Here is an 18,114-nt window from a genome sequence, read left to right as displayed (position 1 = left end):
AATGCTGAGTGTCAAAGGGGACACCTTTAGAAGAATATATTAAAGCTTGTCATGATGTTGGCTCTTTAACACATCAAGCTACTTTGTTAGCAGGAGCTTTACAGAAAGGGTTTCAAAGTTCTCGAATGAAATGTTATCAATGTGGAAAACTAGCACATTTTCGAAAAGGCTGCAAGGGAGAGAATAAGGAAGAAGGAAAAGTAGTGTACACAAAGCCCCCTGGTAGGGAACAGGCCTCTAACAAAAGAGAAATTTGAAGTGTTACAGCAACTAGTAGATGTACAATTGGCCAGTAATCATACTGAATCCTCCTCTTCTTCATGGAACTCACCAGTTTTTGTTATAAACAAGATGTGAAGAAAATGGACAGTGTTAACAGGTGTAAGAACAAACAATGCTGTTATTCAGTCTATGGGAACTTTGCAAACTGGGCTCCCTAACCCCACATTAATCTCCCCGAAATTGGGTTTTAAAGATTATAGATTTAAAAGATTGTTTTTATACTATGCCTTTACAGCTTCAGGATAGAGAAAGGTTTGCATTGACTATTCCTACTTTAAATAATGCTCAGCCTACTCAGCGATATCAATGGAAAGTGTTACCCCAAGGCGTGCTTAATAGTCCTACCATGTGCCTAGCATTTGTAAATATACCTTTTCAAGAAGTGAGGAAAAAATTCCCTCGGGGACTTGTGTATCACTACATGGATGATATTCCTTTTGGGCATAAAAAGAGAAATATTAGAAAATATGTTTTCATTTGGAAAAACTTCTCTGGAAAAGTATGGGCTCGAGATAGCTCCAAAGGAAATACAAGAATCTGTTCCTTATCAATATTTAGGACATAAAACTTAGCAATAAAAAATTACCCCTCAGAAAATAGGAATTAGGCAGGATGCTCTCAATACTTTTAATGATTGTCAAAAATTAGTAGACAATATTAATTGGCTCCATCCTTCCCTCACTTCCTCACATGTGCTTTTACTAACTTGTTCTCTACTTTAGAAGGGCCCACAGCATTGAAGAGTCCTCGGGAACTAACGCTGCTGGTGGAAAAGGAATTTTAAATACTGTATTATTAAAAGACACTCTTATAGTCACAAACTTACATTGCTCAGGTTTCATTATTGTGTGATAAAGGTTTTCTCTAACTTAAAATTTAAAAACTATTAATGATTTCCTTTTTCTTTTATTAGCGAATTAGTCTAAAACTTAGGTCATTTTAGCATGGAGTCAACAGTGAAAATAACATGATTTTGTATTGGAGATGAGAAAAGTAATGACTAAATTACAAAATTCAATGCTTTTTAAGGTACCTTTCTGTTCCTGTTTCTGTTGACCGTTCACCAGGGGTCTGTGGAGATACTGGGCACAGTCATATCTCCCGGACCACGGCCAGGCTGCGGGACGCCGCCTCCTGTGCTCTGTTGTCAAAGTCTGTTTATTGTCTTTGGTCTTGTCTAGGTGGTAGGTGGCAAACTTCCCTAGGCCCACCTACACCCCAGTAATTGTCCTTGTCTGAGTGTCTGTTTTGTGTTCTCTCTTTTGTGTTCTCTGCGCAAGCAATCGGGGGGTGAGGTATGAAATGCCTCAAGAAAAAGGCTTAATAGAGCTTTATATACTTTAAATTTTTGACATCAAGTTGAACAAGGCAGCACAGAGGCTCATCGACATTGGGTGAAACAGGCCAGTGAGCCTTTGCAGCAACCAGGATACTGCAAGGATCTAACAAGAGATCGGGTGCCTGCTGAGGTACTGAAATGGGGCTGAGGTTTAGCTTTTATCTCTACAAGAACAGAGAAGCTTTGGATCTGAGCCAAGAATGTCAGGCTCCATGAGCGGAGAGAAGCGGCAGGTAGTCACTAAGTCGGGGCAAGAGATAACTCGAACTACTCTGTTCCTTTCAATGAATGACAGCCCTGATTACAGCACAGGTAAGAGGGGTACAAGCTGAGACAGGAAATTATTCATATTGGGCGTATGTCTAACTAGATGCTTAGACCTTATGATACTAGAGGGCCTCTCAGGCCTGAAGAAGAAGGGAGAGTGATTGAGAGCTATACAGTAAAAACGGAAGGGATGCCAATTTGCATAGGAGGAGCTGGAGAGCACTGTTTACAGCTAGGTGCTCGAGTATAGTTGATAATTTTGCAGACTTCTGAACAGAATGCTAGGGTAGATCACTTGTTTTTATGAAGTATAGAAGGATTTAAAAATGTCCTTCACTGTGTTCGAGCCTGTGTTCGGCTCCCCTATATCATTATGAAGGGCAAGGTGAAGTGGAATAAAACTTTAGGTTATGTTTCGTGTAAATACTGTTCTTTTGACACTTGTATTAAATCTTCTATTTCTTTTAACAAGTTATATAAAAGCTTATATATTCTCAGAGCTAGAACTGGATATAGATGCTGGTTAGATTGTCTCGACCCTGGCAGGACTCTCCTGCCACTATGATATTGCAGCAGCTGATGGACCCTGTTAAAAGAAGAGCTCAAAGATTCCTTGGCATGCTGATCACTGTTATGGGTATCATCACCATTACTGCTGCTGCTGCCGTGGCTGGAGTAGCTCTGCATCAATCTGTACAGACTGCTGATCATGTTAGAACTTGGCATAAGGATGCTAAACATTTATGGACTTCTCAAAGACAAATTAACTCTGTATTGCAAAGTCAAGTAGCAGATTTACAGCAAGCAGTTATATTGTTAGGAGATGAAATTGTTAATTTGCAGATACGTATCCAACTTAAATGTAATTGGAATACTACTTCTTTTTGTATAACTCCTGTATTATATAATGAAAGTATGTTTGAATAGGATAAAGTAAGACAGCATATTTTGGGGTATAGTAATGCTTCAGGTTTAATTGCAGATTTGCAAACCCATACTGCTGACTTTTCAAAGACAGCTTCCTGAATTACAGGGGATCACAGTGCTACAAAGCATGGTCAATAGTATTGAAGACTTACATCCTATTCCACAAATTCATGGGTTATTAGGCTCATTTACTGCTTCTTGGATTGTGATTTGTTTGTTGCTTGTTTTTCTTTGTTTGGTCTGAGACCATCAAGAAACCAAAGACTAGGAGACACTCAGGCCACTGTGTTCTCAGTGATGCTGAATAAAATTCAGCAAAAAGAAAAGGGGGAGCTGTACCCTACCTCCTCACAGAACAGTTTAAATCATGCTCTTTTATTTTAAATTTTTTAACTGTGGATGCTCAAAGACTCTCCACTGTTGAGCATTTCTGGCATCCAAAGACTCAGACCACCTATGCACAGGTGAGGCAGAAGGACCCCCTCACAGGTGCATGGAATGGCCCCAACCTGGTGTTAATATGGGGACGAGGGCATGTTTGTGTTTTTCCACAGGATGCTGAAAATGCCAGGTGGCTTCCAGAAAGATTGGTCCAGTTCACGGGGATCTCTCCCCCTCCAGAGATTACTCCTGATGATGGTGATGATGCTGGGCCCTCTGGTTGAATGAGAACTGTATTGGGCCTATGTACCTGATCCACCCATCCTGCACCCTTCTATTTGGGAAGGTCCAGAGATTGTGGTAAAGGTGAATAATACGCGATTGCTAGACCAACCAGCAATGGGCAAAGGCCATAAAAGAGAAGAAAGAAGTTAAAATTATACAGGATCGGGGATTGGTCTGCCTATCTGTTTTTCAAAGAATAGGACAGTCACAGGATGTCTGACTGTGGACAATGCCACTCTATTAAGAAGGAGTTCAGAAGCGAGACTTCTGTTTTTCAGATTTCATCACCCAAAAGGAAAGCAAGTGGACTCGCCTCTACCTTCTCCCCAGTCTTTTCCTCCTTGCGGGGAGGAGGGGCTCTCCAATCAATCCATTCTGTAGAAAAGATGCTTATGTCCCTGCTCCTACCAGGTATAATGTGTCTGGAACAGATCGGTACATCTTAGACTGGTCTGGGGGAGATTGGGGACATATGACACGGTGGATAGGAGGACATGGACTATGTACTAGCTGGACAGTGGGACTATGGTGGACTGATGAGGGGTTTCTTCAAATTTATGTGTGGAAGTTGGGTGCAGCGATGGGAGAGCTGTGCCCTGCAAGATAGACCCCTCGGATAGCACGCACGAATGTAACTTCATGTGTAGCTCCACCACATGTGTTAATAGTTGGTAAAATTAATGTGACTATGAATGGAAGAAATTTCAATGTTACATGTTATGATTGCAAATTAACTAACTGCATTTCTTTTGTTCCAGAAGGAACTACTATAATGGTCTTTCATCAACCCTCTTTTGTAATGTTACCTGTAAATGCGTCGGGGCCTTGATATGCTGAGCAAGGACTACAGGTGTTAGAAGAAATCAATAAAGATTTGAGTAGGCAGAAAAGAATGATAAGGTTGATCATTGCTGGAATTACTGCCCTCGTGTCGCTTATAGCCCCTGCTGCTACTGCTGCTGCTGCTGTTGCTTTCTCTCAAACCGTTCAAACTGCTCATTATGTTAATAATTTGTCTAAAAATGTTACGATGGCTTTAGGGACCCAGGAAAATATTGATAACAAGTTAGAACAGAAGCTTGATGCATTATACAGTTTAGTTATGTATTTAGGAGATGAAATCCAAGGTCCAAACGTAAGTTCTCATCTGAAATGCCATGCAGCATATCAGTGGATTTGTGTTACCTCAAAAATGTATAACGAAAGTCAGCTAGGATGGGACAGAGTGCGCTCTCATCTCCAAGGTGTCTGGCATGATGCTAACATGTCCTTAGATTTAATACAACTGCATAGAGAAATTCAGGGACTGGAGGATGCGGGACCCCTTCAGTTTGATGCAGCTTAAGAGGCTTCAAAATTTTTACAACATCTGAAAAGCTTTTTACCATCCTGGTCTCTTTGGGTCATTTGCTTGTTTCAGTTTTAGCCTTGGACCTTGGCATAACTATAGGCCTATGTCTGCTTCCTCCTTTGATTAAATACTTCTTCAATTCCCTGCTGAAGATCCGGGCAGAAATGCATGGTCTCAGGCTCCAGGCTCAGGTTTGAGCCAGTTATATGTTGCATCTTCCATTTGCAGAGGCTGGTAGTCAAAGACGGGTAAGAATCCTTCAGGGCTAGGACCAACCTAAGACAGGGTATGATTGCAAGACTTTCATGTGCCAATGACGGGTAAGGCCCAGACCTGTGGAGGGTCACCTAAGACAGGCACAGTCTTTCGGCGCCATAGCTAGGAAAGCTGTGGCATTTATAAAATAAAAAAGGGGGAGACGTCGGGAGCCGTTTTGAGGCAGAATTAAACTGCCAGTAAAGCTGGGAGTTTTGCAAAATTGGCAAGCCGTGCAGTCTGCTGGCTCAGGAGGAGGTGCACCTGGCCTTGGGGGAGAGAAAATGAAGGTTCTTTGACCATGGGAAAGAGTATGTTAAGACAGCTACAAAGTTTCCTGAGTGAATATCAGCAATTAGTTACATACTTGTGGGTGTTTGTTTCTCACAGCTTTGTAGAGTATAAATATGCTGTGCTAAATAAACTCGGGGCGGCAGCAGTGAGACTGTATGCCCTCCCGAAGAAACCTTTCGTTTTCTCTTTTTTTTTCTTAGTCTTCACCCCTCTCTTTCAGGTGCTGTTCGATCTCTGCTGGCGGGCTCCGGCATGCTGCCTACAAGAGACTCACTTCAGATTAAAAGATACAGACTAAAAGGGGATGGTGAAAGATATTGCCTTGATGGACCTAGAGGGTATTTACACTGAATGAAATGGGAAGGATAGAGAGGGACAAGTATCACATGATTTCGTGTACATGTGGAATCTATGGAACAAATGACAACAAAAAAAAGCAGTAATAGACTCATAGTTACAGAGAATACTTTGAGGGTTGCTAGATTGGAAGGAGGTTGCAGGGTGGGAAATAAAGGCAAAGGGATTAAGAGGTACAAATGGATAGTTGCAGAATAGACCTGGAGATGTAGAGTGTAGCATGGGGAAGATGATTAATACTGTAATAAATATATAAGGTGGCAGGGGGTTCTAGAATTAGTGGGATGATCACTTTGCGAGTTATGTGGATCTCTGATTACTAGGTTGTACAACTGAAACTGGTACATTATTGTATGCCACCTATAATTAAAAAAAAACCATTGAATTGTACAATGTAAATATGAGAAACTAATTATCTAATATATTTCAATAAATCCAGGAAAAATTAAAAAAAAAGAAAAAGCTGGTCATGACAGTTAGTGGAAGATGAGAGATGAGCCTAATTTTTCCATGAAGAAGAAGACATTTTTGAATATGTACTTATAGAGAGGGGAGTAACAGTGGTGTAGCCAGCTTGAAAGCAGGTACAAATTAGGAATAGCTACTTGGTGGAACAGAATTGGTACCCAACCAGGGACACAAAATGACTGCTAAGTGGCCCTAAGACTACAGGACTACAGCTAAGATTATGGAACATAAGCCTATACAATACCAATTAACATAGCTATGGGATTTATTTCTTTGTAGCAATGTTTAGTCATCAGGGTGTAAGAGCAGAGAACATAGAGAACGACTAGGATTAACAGGGCAGGTAAAGTGGAAGGATAACGGGCAAGGTGGTACAGATGAGGTGTTATACCACTAGGTCTTGGATGGAGAGTAAAGAATAGGGGAAAAGGTGGAAAAAGAGTAGTTAAAAGTGTATAGGTCTTCATGGGACAGAGGAACAGGCTAGCTGGTATAAGAATGTGAGTGTGAGAATTGGAGTATAAAAGCTCAAAGAACTATCAGCACTGAGTGGTCAATAGATTGTATCAGGACATTCAAATCTCCTGGGAGGAAAGGAAGAATTAGGATGGAGAGAAAGGTAGTAAGGATATCCCCAAAGTCCTTAATGGAGAAGAGAGAGTAACTAAGAGAGGTACAGAAGTATAGCTAAGTAAAATAGACATGACAGGAAGAAGGAATTTTTTAAGGAGTAAGGGGAATACTATACCTTCTATGGGCCCTGTGATTCATAGGTTGTGGGAAAATAAGTAACCTTTATAGTAGAAGGTACAAAAGAAATGATATTCCTAGAAGGATAGTTAGGTTGCAGGTGATACAAGAGTTAGAGATATCTGGAAAAAAGTTTCCCAACCTTTTTAACTTCTCAGTTAACCAGACATCTCAGGTAGTGTCTGAGGCCTGAAAGTAGCAACTATATTTTCCTTAGGTGTCCAAATGAAGTGAAATGATAGATTTGAGAAACATTTCTATCAACTCAAATTGAAAAATAAATTTAAATGAAATAAAAAAAAATAAAAAGTGAAAAAAGAAAAAGAAATAAATGTTAAAAAAAAAGAAAAGAATGACATCTGAGGTACAGCTGATAGGAGTAGGCAATTGCCAGCTGGAGGAAAAGAGAGAGAATTCAAGGCTGACTGAGTTTTCAAGCTTGGGGTAAGGTGGCGGTAGAAATGAAATGGGGAGCAAAGGATAATTGTGAAATCCCAAACCTCTCTTTTTCATCCACTCGTTTTAAATCAAAAATATTTATAAGATTGCACTGTCTATTAAATTGATCCCTCCTCTCCATCCTTACTCTCTTTGTCTGATAAAGTCAGCTTCAGAGAGGAAATATAGATGTATGGATATAGGACATATGAAAAAGGAACAATATGAAGAATGGTTAGAATAGTGGGCTTGAAACAATCAAGGGGGTAACATAGTAACATTAATAACATATAATTTAAAAAATGTAGGCAACAAAACTAGGAAAGTGAAAAAGTATTATGGATGGATATTTAAGGTAGAAAATGACAGCAGAGGAGTAAAACGTCATTCTCTCCTTTACTTCTTTCACATAACAGGAGTGAGATGAAGAGGGAGAGCTGTCATGTAGGAATATATATTTTTTTTTTTCAAAACTTCAAAACAATAAAATGTATACTCTCAACTTCTTCTTTTTCATCACCTAACAAATGATACAGAGGCCAAGGTTCTGGAGGTCAGAAAATAAGTGAGTCACCAGGACTGAGTGATGAAGCCTGCCTGGATTGCATTCAGAGGCAGACCTATAGAAAGAAGTTAAAAATGTCTGCTTAATACTCAGAGCTCTGAATACCCATAGATACACAATCTCTGCATTTATTTTACACCCATTCATACTTCCACTTGATACCTTAGAATCATCACAAAAATACAACAGAGTATTTGAGCTGGAAGAACCATTAGAAATCATCTAAGAGGTTTTAATCTGGGGTATGAAGGTCCATTTTCTGCACATGTAGCCAGCCATGTACATTTTTCTAGGGGGAGAATCATATTTCCAAAGAGTTCTGTGGGCCCCCCCCAAATTATAAAATGACACTCTAGTCCAACTACCTTGTTTTACAGATGAAGAAACTGAGGCCCAGAGAAGGGATGAGATTTGCCAAGGTGCACAGTGAATTAGTAGCAGAGCTGAATTTAGAAACTAGGCTTCTTTTCAATATTCTTCCCACCATGATTCACTACTACACCTCAAGAAATCCCATAATTAAAGTTAGTGCAAGTTCTTAAAAGTCCTGATTATTACCTTTGCAATGAGAATTCCAGCATCCATAATAGTTTTAATATGTTTCAGCCACCCTGAGCTCTCCAGGCCGCTTAGAAATTCACTCATTTTTGGAGTTTTCAAGTCACAAACTAGGGTAGAAAAGGAAGCAGAGATTGATATTAACAACCACCTCAGTTTATTCACCAAGAAAGGGGACTAAGTGGGCCCTAAATTTGTAAACGAGGAAGCTGAGGCACAGAGCAGTTAAATGATTAGTTGGAAACCACATAGTGACTCAGGGATGGGCTAGAGCCTACCATATCTTCCAGCTCAGGTCTCTGCTTTCTTGAGTTGAAGAACCCACCCCTGAGCCCACAGAAATCTCTGAAAAGGGCCAGAAGACTGAGTCAGCCTCCACAGGAAAACACATCTCCTCTGATTAGAAAACACATCTGATCCTAATTCTACCCATTCTTCCTATCTCTGCAGGCCCTTAACATCTGTCTGTACTCCCATACCCACATCTGCCCCCTGCAGCCCTGTACAGTCTCAACAGATTGAAAACTACACACACGCGCGCGCGCGTGTCTGTGTGTGTGTGTGTGTGTGTGTGTGTGTAGCATAAGTTTCCTGGACTTTTCACTGCTTAGCCAGCAGAGGACAATTATTTTCCTCAAAAATCTGTGAAAAGTCCTGTTCTATAATCTTGTAAAACATTCTGGGACAAAAAAGAAAGGAGGAAGAGACCTAAGGAAGAGGAGCACTAATGTCCTATAAAGGATGAAGATTGAAGAAACATGACCTTATATAGGGTCATGTAAGGGAGAGGTCCTGGCCTGCAACATAAGTACAAAATTGAAGAAAAGAGAGGAAAAACAGGGAAAAGCAGGTTTTCATTCTCTCTTCCTGAGTTGACATACCATATCACAGAAACCTGGGTGGTAACTTTGGGAAAAATGTTCTAGACTCATGAGTCCTTCTTATAAGGCCCCAGTCTCGCCTTGCCCCTACATTGACCCCAACTATTTTACAGTGATGATGGATAAGCCCAATTGTCTGATGTCAGCTTCATTCTTTTGAAGTCTGAACTCATCCCCTTTATCAGCACAGTAATGAAATCAGACTGACTCCTTACAGTAGATTAAGTGAGGTGATTTCTTACCTTGTGGATGATACGATAAATCCTAAATTCATTTATACTTATGTTGACCTACCTACCCTTGAACACCACTTTCTGTAACTCTATAGAAATTATTTCCACAGAAACTAAACTCAGAGTATTCCACTGAGTTATGAAACTGCACATTAGTTCCACTGCCAAATCAACACTGCTACAATTCAGTACTATGTAAGCTGGATTCATATTATAGTCAAAAACCTTATCACCTATTAACTCTGTTCACCTGGTTGCTTTTATGTTTCATACCAAATAAGGCATGCTTTTTGCATATATAATAAGGCAAAGCTATGGCCTCTGGCCTAACCAAGGTAAAATCCCTATACCTTCCAAGAGTTTCTACAGGCTGCTCTGCATCACATGGATATTCTCAATGCCCATGAACCTGAAGCAAATGTTGGCAAAGTTGTCTTCATTTTCATACCCCTTCCCAGCCACTCTGTTGGCCATGGCATTCAACTGCAATAGTTGAGGACATAATAGAGCAGATTGGGAAGATGATGAAATAACAGGGTTTATCAATCTCAATGCCTTATTCTAAACAGTTTTAAATCTTACCCTTTTACAAAGAAGTTAAATCAGATAGGGTACATTCTGGAATGGACAGAATTTCACTGTTTTTTAGAACAAGTATCTTAAGTAATAGTAGTATAAGGAAAGAGAGAGAGAGATTTAGTGCTTTTGTTTTATTGCTATACCTGCTTAAGAAATTGAAGGATATGGCAGCTATGAGGATATGTGATCTGAAGAACTCAAATAATAATTTTGAGCTTACTATCACTAACAAATGTTTTCTCAGATGAAAGGTCTTTACGCTGTGAAACATGTAAAAGTTCAAAAATCTTTATAGCTGAGAAGCTCCAGAAAAAAAGTCTAAGAACTTCAAGGCCAATTAATTTTTAAAAGCTATTCTAGAAAATGTCTAAAACATGCATGAGAAGATGATTGATTTTCACTCACTGATTAAACTGAAATGGAAATACCAAGACCTGTTTTAACACAAAGTTAAGCTTGTGGTAATCAGAACATTTCTAGGTCATAAGAACAATTCTGGGCAGGGTAGGGAATAAATGAGACTTGCAGAAAGAAGATAGTAATATAATAACTAGGAAACAGCTAAAATACCTTCTATGATGGAGGTACAATCAACAGACAGCTAGTAGAAAGGAAGTTTGCTATGACTGATGGATGCTTCAGCAGACAAAACAATAATTACAGCAGTCCCTATCCAGATCTGGGTAACACTAGAATAACCAGCTACTACAGACAGCTAGCAACATCTGTACCACTACAAACTCTTTGGGAATATGTCTGGCAGAGTTAAGGAATAGCTACATATCAACGGCCTAATATTCAAGTAGGAAAGAGATCATATTTATGGAGCTCCTACTATGTGCCAGACACTGTACTAGATCCTTTACATTATCTCATTGAATCTTCACTACAGTCCCTAAAGATAGGTACTATTATTATTCCCATAAGAAAACAGTGTCAGAGAGGTGAACCAGTTTCAACCAGAATCATGGATAAGGGCTAAAGGCAATAGCTGGCCCCAGATTTGTCTGACTCCTTAAAAATATAATTTTGTCACTATAATACAGTTTCTACTCAAAGTACAGGTCTAGCCATTCAGAAGGGGTGGGGGGATACTAGATGTTTCTAAGCCTTCTGAGAGAGGAAAAAAGGACCCATTAAAATGGGCCTTTTGGTCCTGGGTTTGGACAAAAGGTACCAATCCCTTAACTTTTCAAAAACTTGGTATGTTTCTCTTTACCATGTTAAGATTATTTAATCTTGATAAAAGATACAGATTGGATTAAACTTTTTCCAGTCTTGAATGGCAGATGCAGTTATAGTTCAAGCAAGACAGCAAACTTCTGAGAAACTTAAAGATAGTGCCAAAACAGAAAGGGAAATTATTTTCCCTCTTGAGCCCATTTAGTCTTAGGTCGATCTGGAGAATGACCAGTAAGAGATCCCCAAAATGGGGCAGAGAGTTGTTGAAGGCCACTATCTGGTTTCATGTGCAGCCAACTGCTCATTTCTGATGCCACAACTTAGACTTAGATATAAATCACTAATTTAGCAATCACGAGTTAGCAATGAAACCTCCTAGTCAGCCATGCTTCACACGTCAAATTACAAGCAAACATTTCTTTCTGGGGCTCTTTATAAAAAGGGGAGCCTTTAAGAAAAGGGAATCTGTCCTTTACTTGCCTCATGGGGCACTATTAATTTTTCAACAATCCCTAACAAAGGGAGATGATATACTGAAGGTCAAGGAATTAATACAGAGAGTTCAGGTTGATACTTAAGTTGATCTGAGGACCCTCCTTTGTAGGACATTCATGTTTGAAAGGGACAGATCATGTAGTATCTGACTCTTGGAAAGATCAAAAAATTTCACTAGGACCATGTCTACTGCCGAAATACATTGCAAACTTATTTTTCTGCTTTTCTTTTTCTCTGGGACCAAGATTTACTATACTTCATTGAACTTTGAAAACTTAATCAGCAAATAGTGCTGGATGCTAAAAAAATATTTCCACACAAGCTAAAGAATTTTTGTTAATTATATAGCAGTCACATTTGTAAACCTGGTTCCTTCAGGGAACATCAAAGTATCACTAACCCATTGCAGTTTGATATATTATTTACAAAAAGATATGTTGGTATTGACAAGTTTCCAGTATTAAGCCTAAGTGCTTTCTCTGATAATAAATTTACACCATAGGGGAGGAATACTAAAATTCTGATTGATGAACAGATTTAGCAAAAAAAAAAGAGGAGGGAACATCAAAGAATCTCCAAGCATTCAATTCAGATGTCACAAATTCAGGAGGTGGAAAAGCCAAGTTATTCAAAGTAACTTTGAAAGAATCAAGGACATCTCACAGTCTTGCTTGACAGTGACAGGCTACAATAAAAAGAGCTCCAAAAGGCTTGCTCAAATTATTTTACACAATGTCTGACACAATAAGCCCATATACACAAACCTAACTTTCCCAGTAACACTGTGAAGCTCAAAAGGTAGTAATGGGGATTACAAAATGAGTGAAGTAGGAATATCGAAGAAATCACTAATAGATACCTTTGGTCTTGTGTCTACAACATACATAAACTGGCTCCCTGGGTTCGTTTGGCTAATGGCCTCTAGCAAGAGCTCATCATCTATGCAGCGAGTGTAAAATTCAGACAGAGGCTGACTACAGCGGCAAATAGCAGCCTGTACGGAAAAATGTGACGATTGAGTAATCACATGCAGATGGTCAAAATCCTCCTTGATCCCAGGTTGTGTGAGCAGAGAAAGATGAGCCAACTCAGAGTAGTGAAGCAAAGAGAGATGTATCTCTGAAGCCCAGCTACTCCACTGACACTGGGCTCAGCTTCCAGCCTCCCCCAGGCATGTGGGCTGTGGGCTGTATTACCACAAACTGCTGCTCGGAATAATCTTTTTTTTCCTCCTACAAGGCTAAGATTCTTAACTCAGTCTTGGCAAATCCAGACTATAAGAAAAATCACACCTTGAGTAAGTAGTTCCTTAATAAAATTCTATTCTCAATATTTATTAGGCTAGTATTTTTCTGAAACTTCCCTGCTTTTCATAGTCCCAGTAATATCACCCATATAAACCAGAGGCTTGCAGTGGCAGCAGAATTCAAAATACAGCAGAGATTTAGAGTGTCTAAAGAGAGAAGGGTTCACTTATTAATGTCAAATCTGAGAAACTAGATTGTTTTGAGCCATTTCGATATAAAAACGACATAGCTATTTTGCAGGCATGTTTGTTAATGATTAATTAATGGACTGCATTGCAGGTCAGTGTAGTTTTAATGAATCTGCTCACCTTGATAGTTTGACACAAAAACACCCACTTGTATCACTATACTCTTTAGCACCTGACTAGTTACCTATTTTGATCATGATTGTTTTTCTAACTCCAGATCTCAGAATGACCACAAAAGGCAAGTACTATTATCCATTCCTATGGAAGAGGACACAAATGGAGGAGTCAAGTGCTTTTTCTTACTACCTTAAATTATATTAAAAGTAGTGAGAAAGAATCGAGGACATCTATGTTCCAGTGATACACCACAACCTGCAAATTTCCTTTCATATAACCGTCTCCCTTTCATTCAACAACTTATCATCAAGCTGGAGCCCTCAGAAAGGGAAAGAAACAAATGAACACACAAAAAATTTCATTTAATATCTGTACAACAATTTACAATCTACAAAGTGAACATGTATTTTCCCTCATGTGACCTGCTTAAAAACCCTCAGAAGTATTAAAGTTCAGAGAAGTAACTTGCTTGATATTACACAGCTAGTAAGTGGCAGTGATGGGACCTAATCCCAGGTCTTCTAAAGACAAGTTTAATTGTCATGAGAGAAGTTTGCTCAACTCACATTGTTCTTTTTGTAGAGGTAGGAGAGCACAGGCATCCGTTCTTTACTTCTGAACTTCGAACTTCCAACCACCGTTCCCAAGGTAACAGGTTTAGGAACCACTACTGCAGGAGGGTAAATACTGCATATCTAAAAAATTTAAATTTTTTAAGCTATATATTTTTTACATTTTCCACTTGCTACCAATAGGTTGGAATAGCGATCACTCAAGCATTAGCTGCCTAGTATTTAACCTCTTAGAATCATCCATTCCTCAGAAATAGGAACAAAAATATCCTTGGTGTAATAGTTTTTCCAAGTATGTCAATATTTTCTAGAAAGGAAGTTACCAAAACATATAAGAACAAAATGTACTAACATTATAGGTAGAAATGCATATTACAGATAGAAACACACAAATAATGCTACCTTGAAATTCCTACATTGGCCTATCAGAGTAAATAATACATATTGTAAATAACTAACTAAATTAAAACAAATACTCAAATATAAGGTGAAAAAGAAGAAAACATTATTTACTTCTTAAAATACATACTACCTTCCTAGTATACACATCTTGAAGGTCTTTAAAGCACTAGTGTGGAGGTGAAAGTACTGTCATTTTAGGTGTGACTTACTCTATAAAGGGGGTCGAATATGTGGTGACAGAAAGAAATCTAACTATGGGAGGTGAAGACACAGTGTAAACATATATATGCCTTACTGTTAAAGTGTACAACTGAAACTTATTGGATTTCGTTAACCAATGTCGCCAAAAAAAAAAAAAGCTGATACAGTTTCTCAAATTTATCAGCTTTTAGTGGCTGATTACCAAAATATTTCATTTTAAAGATACATTGACAAAATACTAAAACAGCACGGACCTGACGTTGCCAAATTAATTCTAATCACTCATTTAACTAAAGAACACTCTTAAATATTTGGGTGTTGACAATGGATCAAACAAATAAAAAATGTGAATAGGTAAAAAATTCAAGATGGATCAGATTAAACACTCTATGTAATTCATTAAAGTCAATATCCTCATAATGCAGAACAGTTGAAAGAGAAAGAGTTTTCTACCCATCCCCTTACCTGGACTTAGACTTTGGAGAAGTAGGTAGTACAAAGACAAATAAATGGAACTTCTCTATCAGCTCAGAAGGCTACAAGCATCCCAGGTGCCAACAGAGATACTTCAGACTCATTCGGGGGACTCAGACACATATTTGAACTGGAAGTCAAGTGTGACCCTAACAAGCAACCTCACAAATGGCCCTGCTTAAGTGACAACTCATCAATCTTTATATCTAGTAGTTATTCCAAACTGTGTTACCAGACAGCCATTACAATTACTGTTCTTTTGATAGTAAAAAGCTGTAAATAAAGATCCAACAATTCAGAGATACAACTTAAACACGAAGGACTCCTCTATGCAGAACTTATCACAGCAAAGCCTGACTGCTATCCTTAGAAAGGCCTGATTGCAAGGTTGCCCCTTGGCTGATGCATGGAAACTTGGATTTTGTAAGGGTTCACACCATCCCTTAACTGATAAGAGTGACTCATTAGGCCTAAGTTGTTTGTACAAACAGTATGGTTTATGCCAAACACTTGTTTTCCTTCTGGGCATGTGAAATTTTGGTAAACGCAAAGTAGAGAGTGCCTACATGACCAGCCCCCAATAAAAATCCTGGGCACTGATTTTCCAATGAGCTTTCCTATAAACGACATTTTCTATATGTCATCACAATATGTTGCTAGAGGAATTAAGCATGTTCTATGTAACTCCACTGGGAAAGGACTATAAAGCTTATACCTTGTTTTCTCTAGACTTTGCCCCTTTTCCTTTTGTTGATTTTGCTTTGTATCTTTTCTCTGTAATAAATCACAGCCACAAGTACGACTATATGCCATCCCATGAGACCTCCTAGTGAATCACTAAACCTAAGGAATGTTTTTTTGGAATGACTCCACACAAATGCAGACACATTCCCAGACCTCAATATTTGGCCTAGAGTTCTTCCTTGACATCCTGACTCAAATACTTGCTTTCAAATACTTGATATATTTTGAATAAACTTGAACTCAAATCTAAAACTGAAAACACTGCCCTCTTCTTGTGCTCATTATCTTGATTAACATATCCATTACCCACTGTTCACCTAAGCCAAAAACCAGGAAACCTGGGATGCATACTAAAATGCTCCCTTTTTCCAGCCACATTATTTTGTCAAAGTTCTTTCAATTGTACCACTTAAATATCTCTTGAAACCATCTCTTCCTCTCCATTCATAGTCATTACCTTAGTTCAGGTTCTCATCATTTTTCATATTCTTCTGCATTCTTAGCTCTAGCAAACCAATTCTCCATATCAGTACAAAGTTATCTTTCTAAAATACAAATATACTCACATTCCTTTCCAGCTTAAAATACTCTAGTGACTTCTGTCTTCTAGGTAATGTTCAAATTCCTTAATTTGGCCATGAAACCCTTCATGACCTGACTTCATTTCCTGATCTCTTTCCTTCTCTACTTGTATAAATTTAAATAGATTTCCTTTTCCAGGCTATTTCCCAAAGTGTCAGGCTGTTTCTGATTTCCCAATCTGAGTTTCATACCTTTCATCTATGCGCCAACAGTGCTCTGTGTTTTAGACTATGAGAACTCTGACTCAGTGACCTAAGTACTGCAGGTACTTGATAAATGCTTGTTGCATGGCTGAATGTCAAATGAAAAGGAGAGATTATGATTTTGTTTTCTTTTTTCAAAAGGTTGTTTGATGATATTCTTGTGTTTTAATGTTTAAATGGACCTAAAGGAAAACAACAATGATAAAATTACCTCATAGATTCTGTTGGTATCTGTTATGGTCCAGTACCTGTTGGGTATTCCCATACGCTTAAAGTCTGACATTGGGTCAATCAGCTTCCATCCATTCTCCCTCATTTCTTTTGAGGACTTGGGATTATAAGAAAAGGCATATAGATCTTCAGGTAATGCTGGAGAATAGAGACAGGCATGAAAACAAAGTAATAATGACTATAACTTAACATCGAATAATGCAAAAAAAAAAAAAACAGGCTAGATTTTCCTTTCTCCTGAAAGGAATATTTGTCAAGCAGCCCCAGAAAAGGACAATGATCTATGTATAAGGTGGCCTTTATATAAGGAATGAGAACTGGAATATTGTTTCAGAGTCCTCTTTTTAAAATGTTTTAATTTTTTGTGATATCAATACGAAGCAGGAACATTCTGTCTAGCTTCCTGTGAACTGCTGGGTAATGGACCCAACTGAAGTTTCAATGTTTCACATGCTGGAAAAGTGGTCCTTACAAACTGTTTTTCAACTGAGCTTCAATGTCCTAAGTGTACTGTTTATGGTAACATGTTGCAAAATATTAACACTGTTCTTGCATTCTACTTATCAGGCCAATACCTACTTCTGGCTGATAAATAGCCAGATCTTCTCTTCTTCTGGTCAACCCCACTTCCCCCCTTCACAATATGCAGCATGTAATCAATAATTCATTTGACAAATTTATGTGGTAACGAATTTTCCAGAGAGGAATGGAATCTGTCAGAGCCTTATACAGTGTTGGGCTGGTTGACATGTAACCTCTGACAATAAAATGCCAGCAAATTCTAAGGAATTATTCTGGGGAAAGGGCGGAAGAAAATGGGAGGGAAAATGTAGGAACACAGAAATTCTACAATCTAAAATCAGAGGAAGCTGATGGGTTAGTCATCTAGGGATGGGGCTAGGGGATGAGAGTGAGGCTGGAGAAAGGAGATATAACTACATGATTAAGGACTCTTGATACTACCAATTTATATTTCATAATCAATAATATTGTAATAAATATGCATAGTGCCAGGTAGGTACTAGACTAACTGGGGGGAATCACTTCATAAATTACATGAATGTCTAACCACTATGTTGTACACCTGAAACTAATATGAAACAATATCAAATATTAACTGTAATTGAAAAGTTAAAAAACTAAAAAGGACTGCCTTAGTCTTCTAGCTGGAACTGAAAGGAGGGGTGGGAATAGTGGACCAAAAAT

At 38.6% G+C, this 18,114-nt stretch overlaps 1 protein-coding gene and 1 pseudogene across 11 annotated transcripts in view; one reads left to right on the top strand and one right to left on the bottom strand.

Annotated features, from left to right (window-relative positions):
• The window catches only part of MTMR8 (myotubularin related protein 8), a 162,683-nt gene that overhangs the window by 110,096 nt on the left and 34,473 nt on the right, over positions 1 to 18,114 (bottom strand). For 4 of the 11 annotated variants that reach the window (XM_036226710.1, XM_036226712.1, XM_036226709.1 and 1 more), the window contains one exon: positions 16,889 to 17,046. In XM_036226710.1, coding sequence (XP_036082603.1) covers positions 16,889 to 17,046 — 158 coding nt within the window. Of the gene's footprint in view, positions 1 to 7,895; positions 8,628 to 14,065; positions 14,793 to 16,888; positions 17,047 to 18,114 lie in introns of those variants that run through there. The other 7 variants (XM_036226713.1, XM_036226707.1, XM_036226708.1 and 4 more) reach the window with 5 other exon arrangements.
• On the top strand, positions 1,449 to 3,248 carry LOC118607792 (annotated as a pseudogene).

Source organism: Rousettus aegyptiacus, unplaced genomic scaffold (assembly GCF_014176215.1).
Source record: "Rousettus aegyptiacus isolate mRouAeg1 unplaced genomic scaffold, mRouAeg1.p scaffold_m13_p_9, whole genome shotgun sequence".
Taxonomy (NCBI): domain Eukaryota; kingdom Metazoa; phylum Chordata; class Mammalia; order Chiroptera; family Pteropodidae; genus Rousettus; species Rousettus aegyptiacus.
This window is presented reverse-complemented; position numbering and strand designations above follow the sequence as displayed.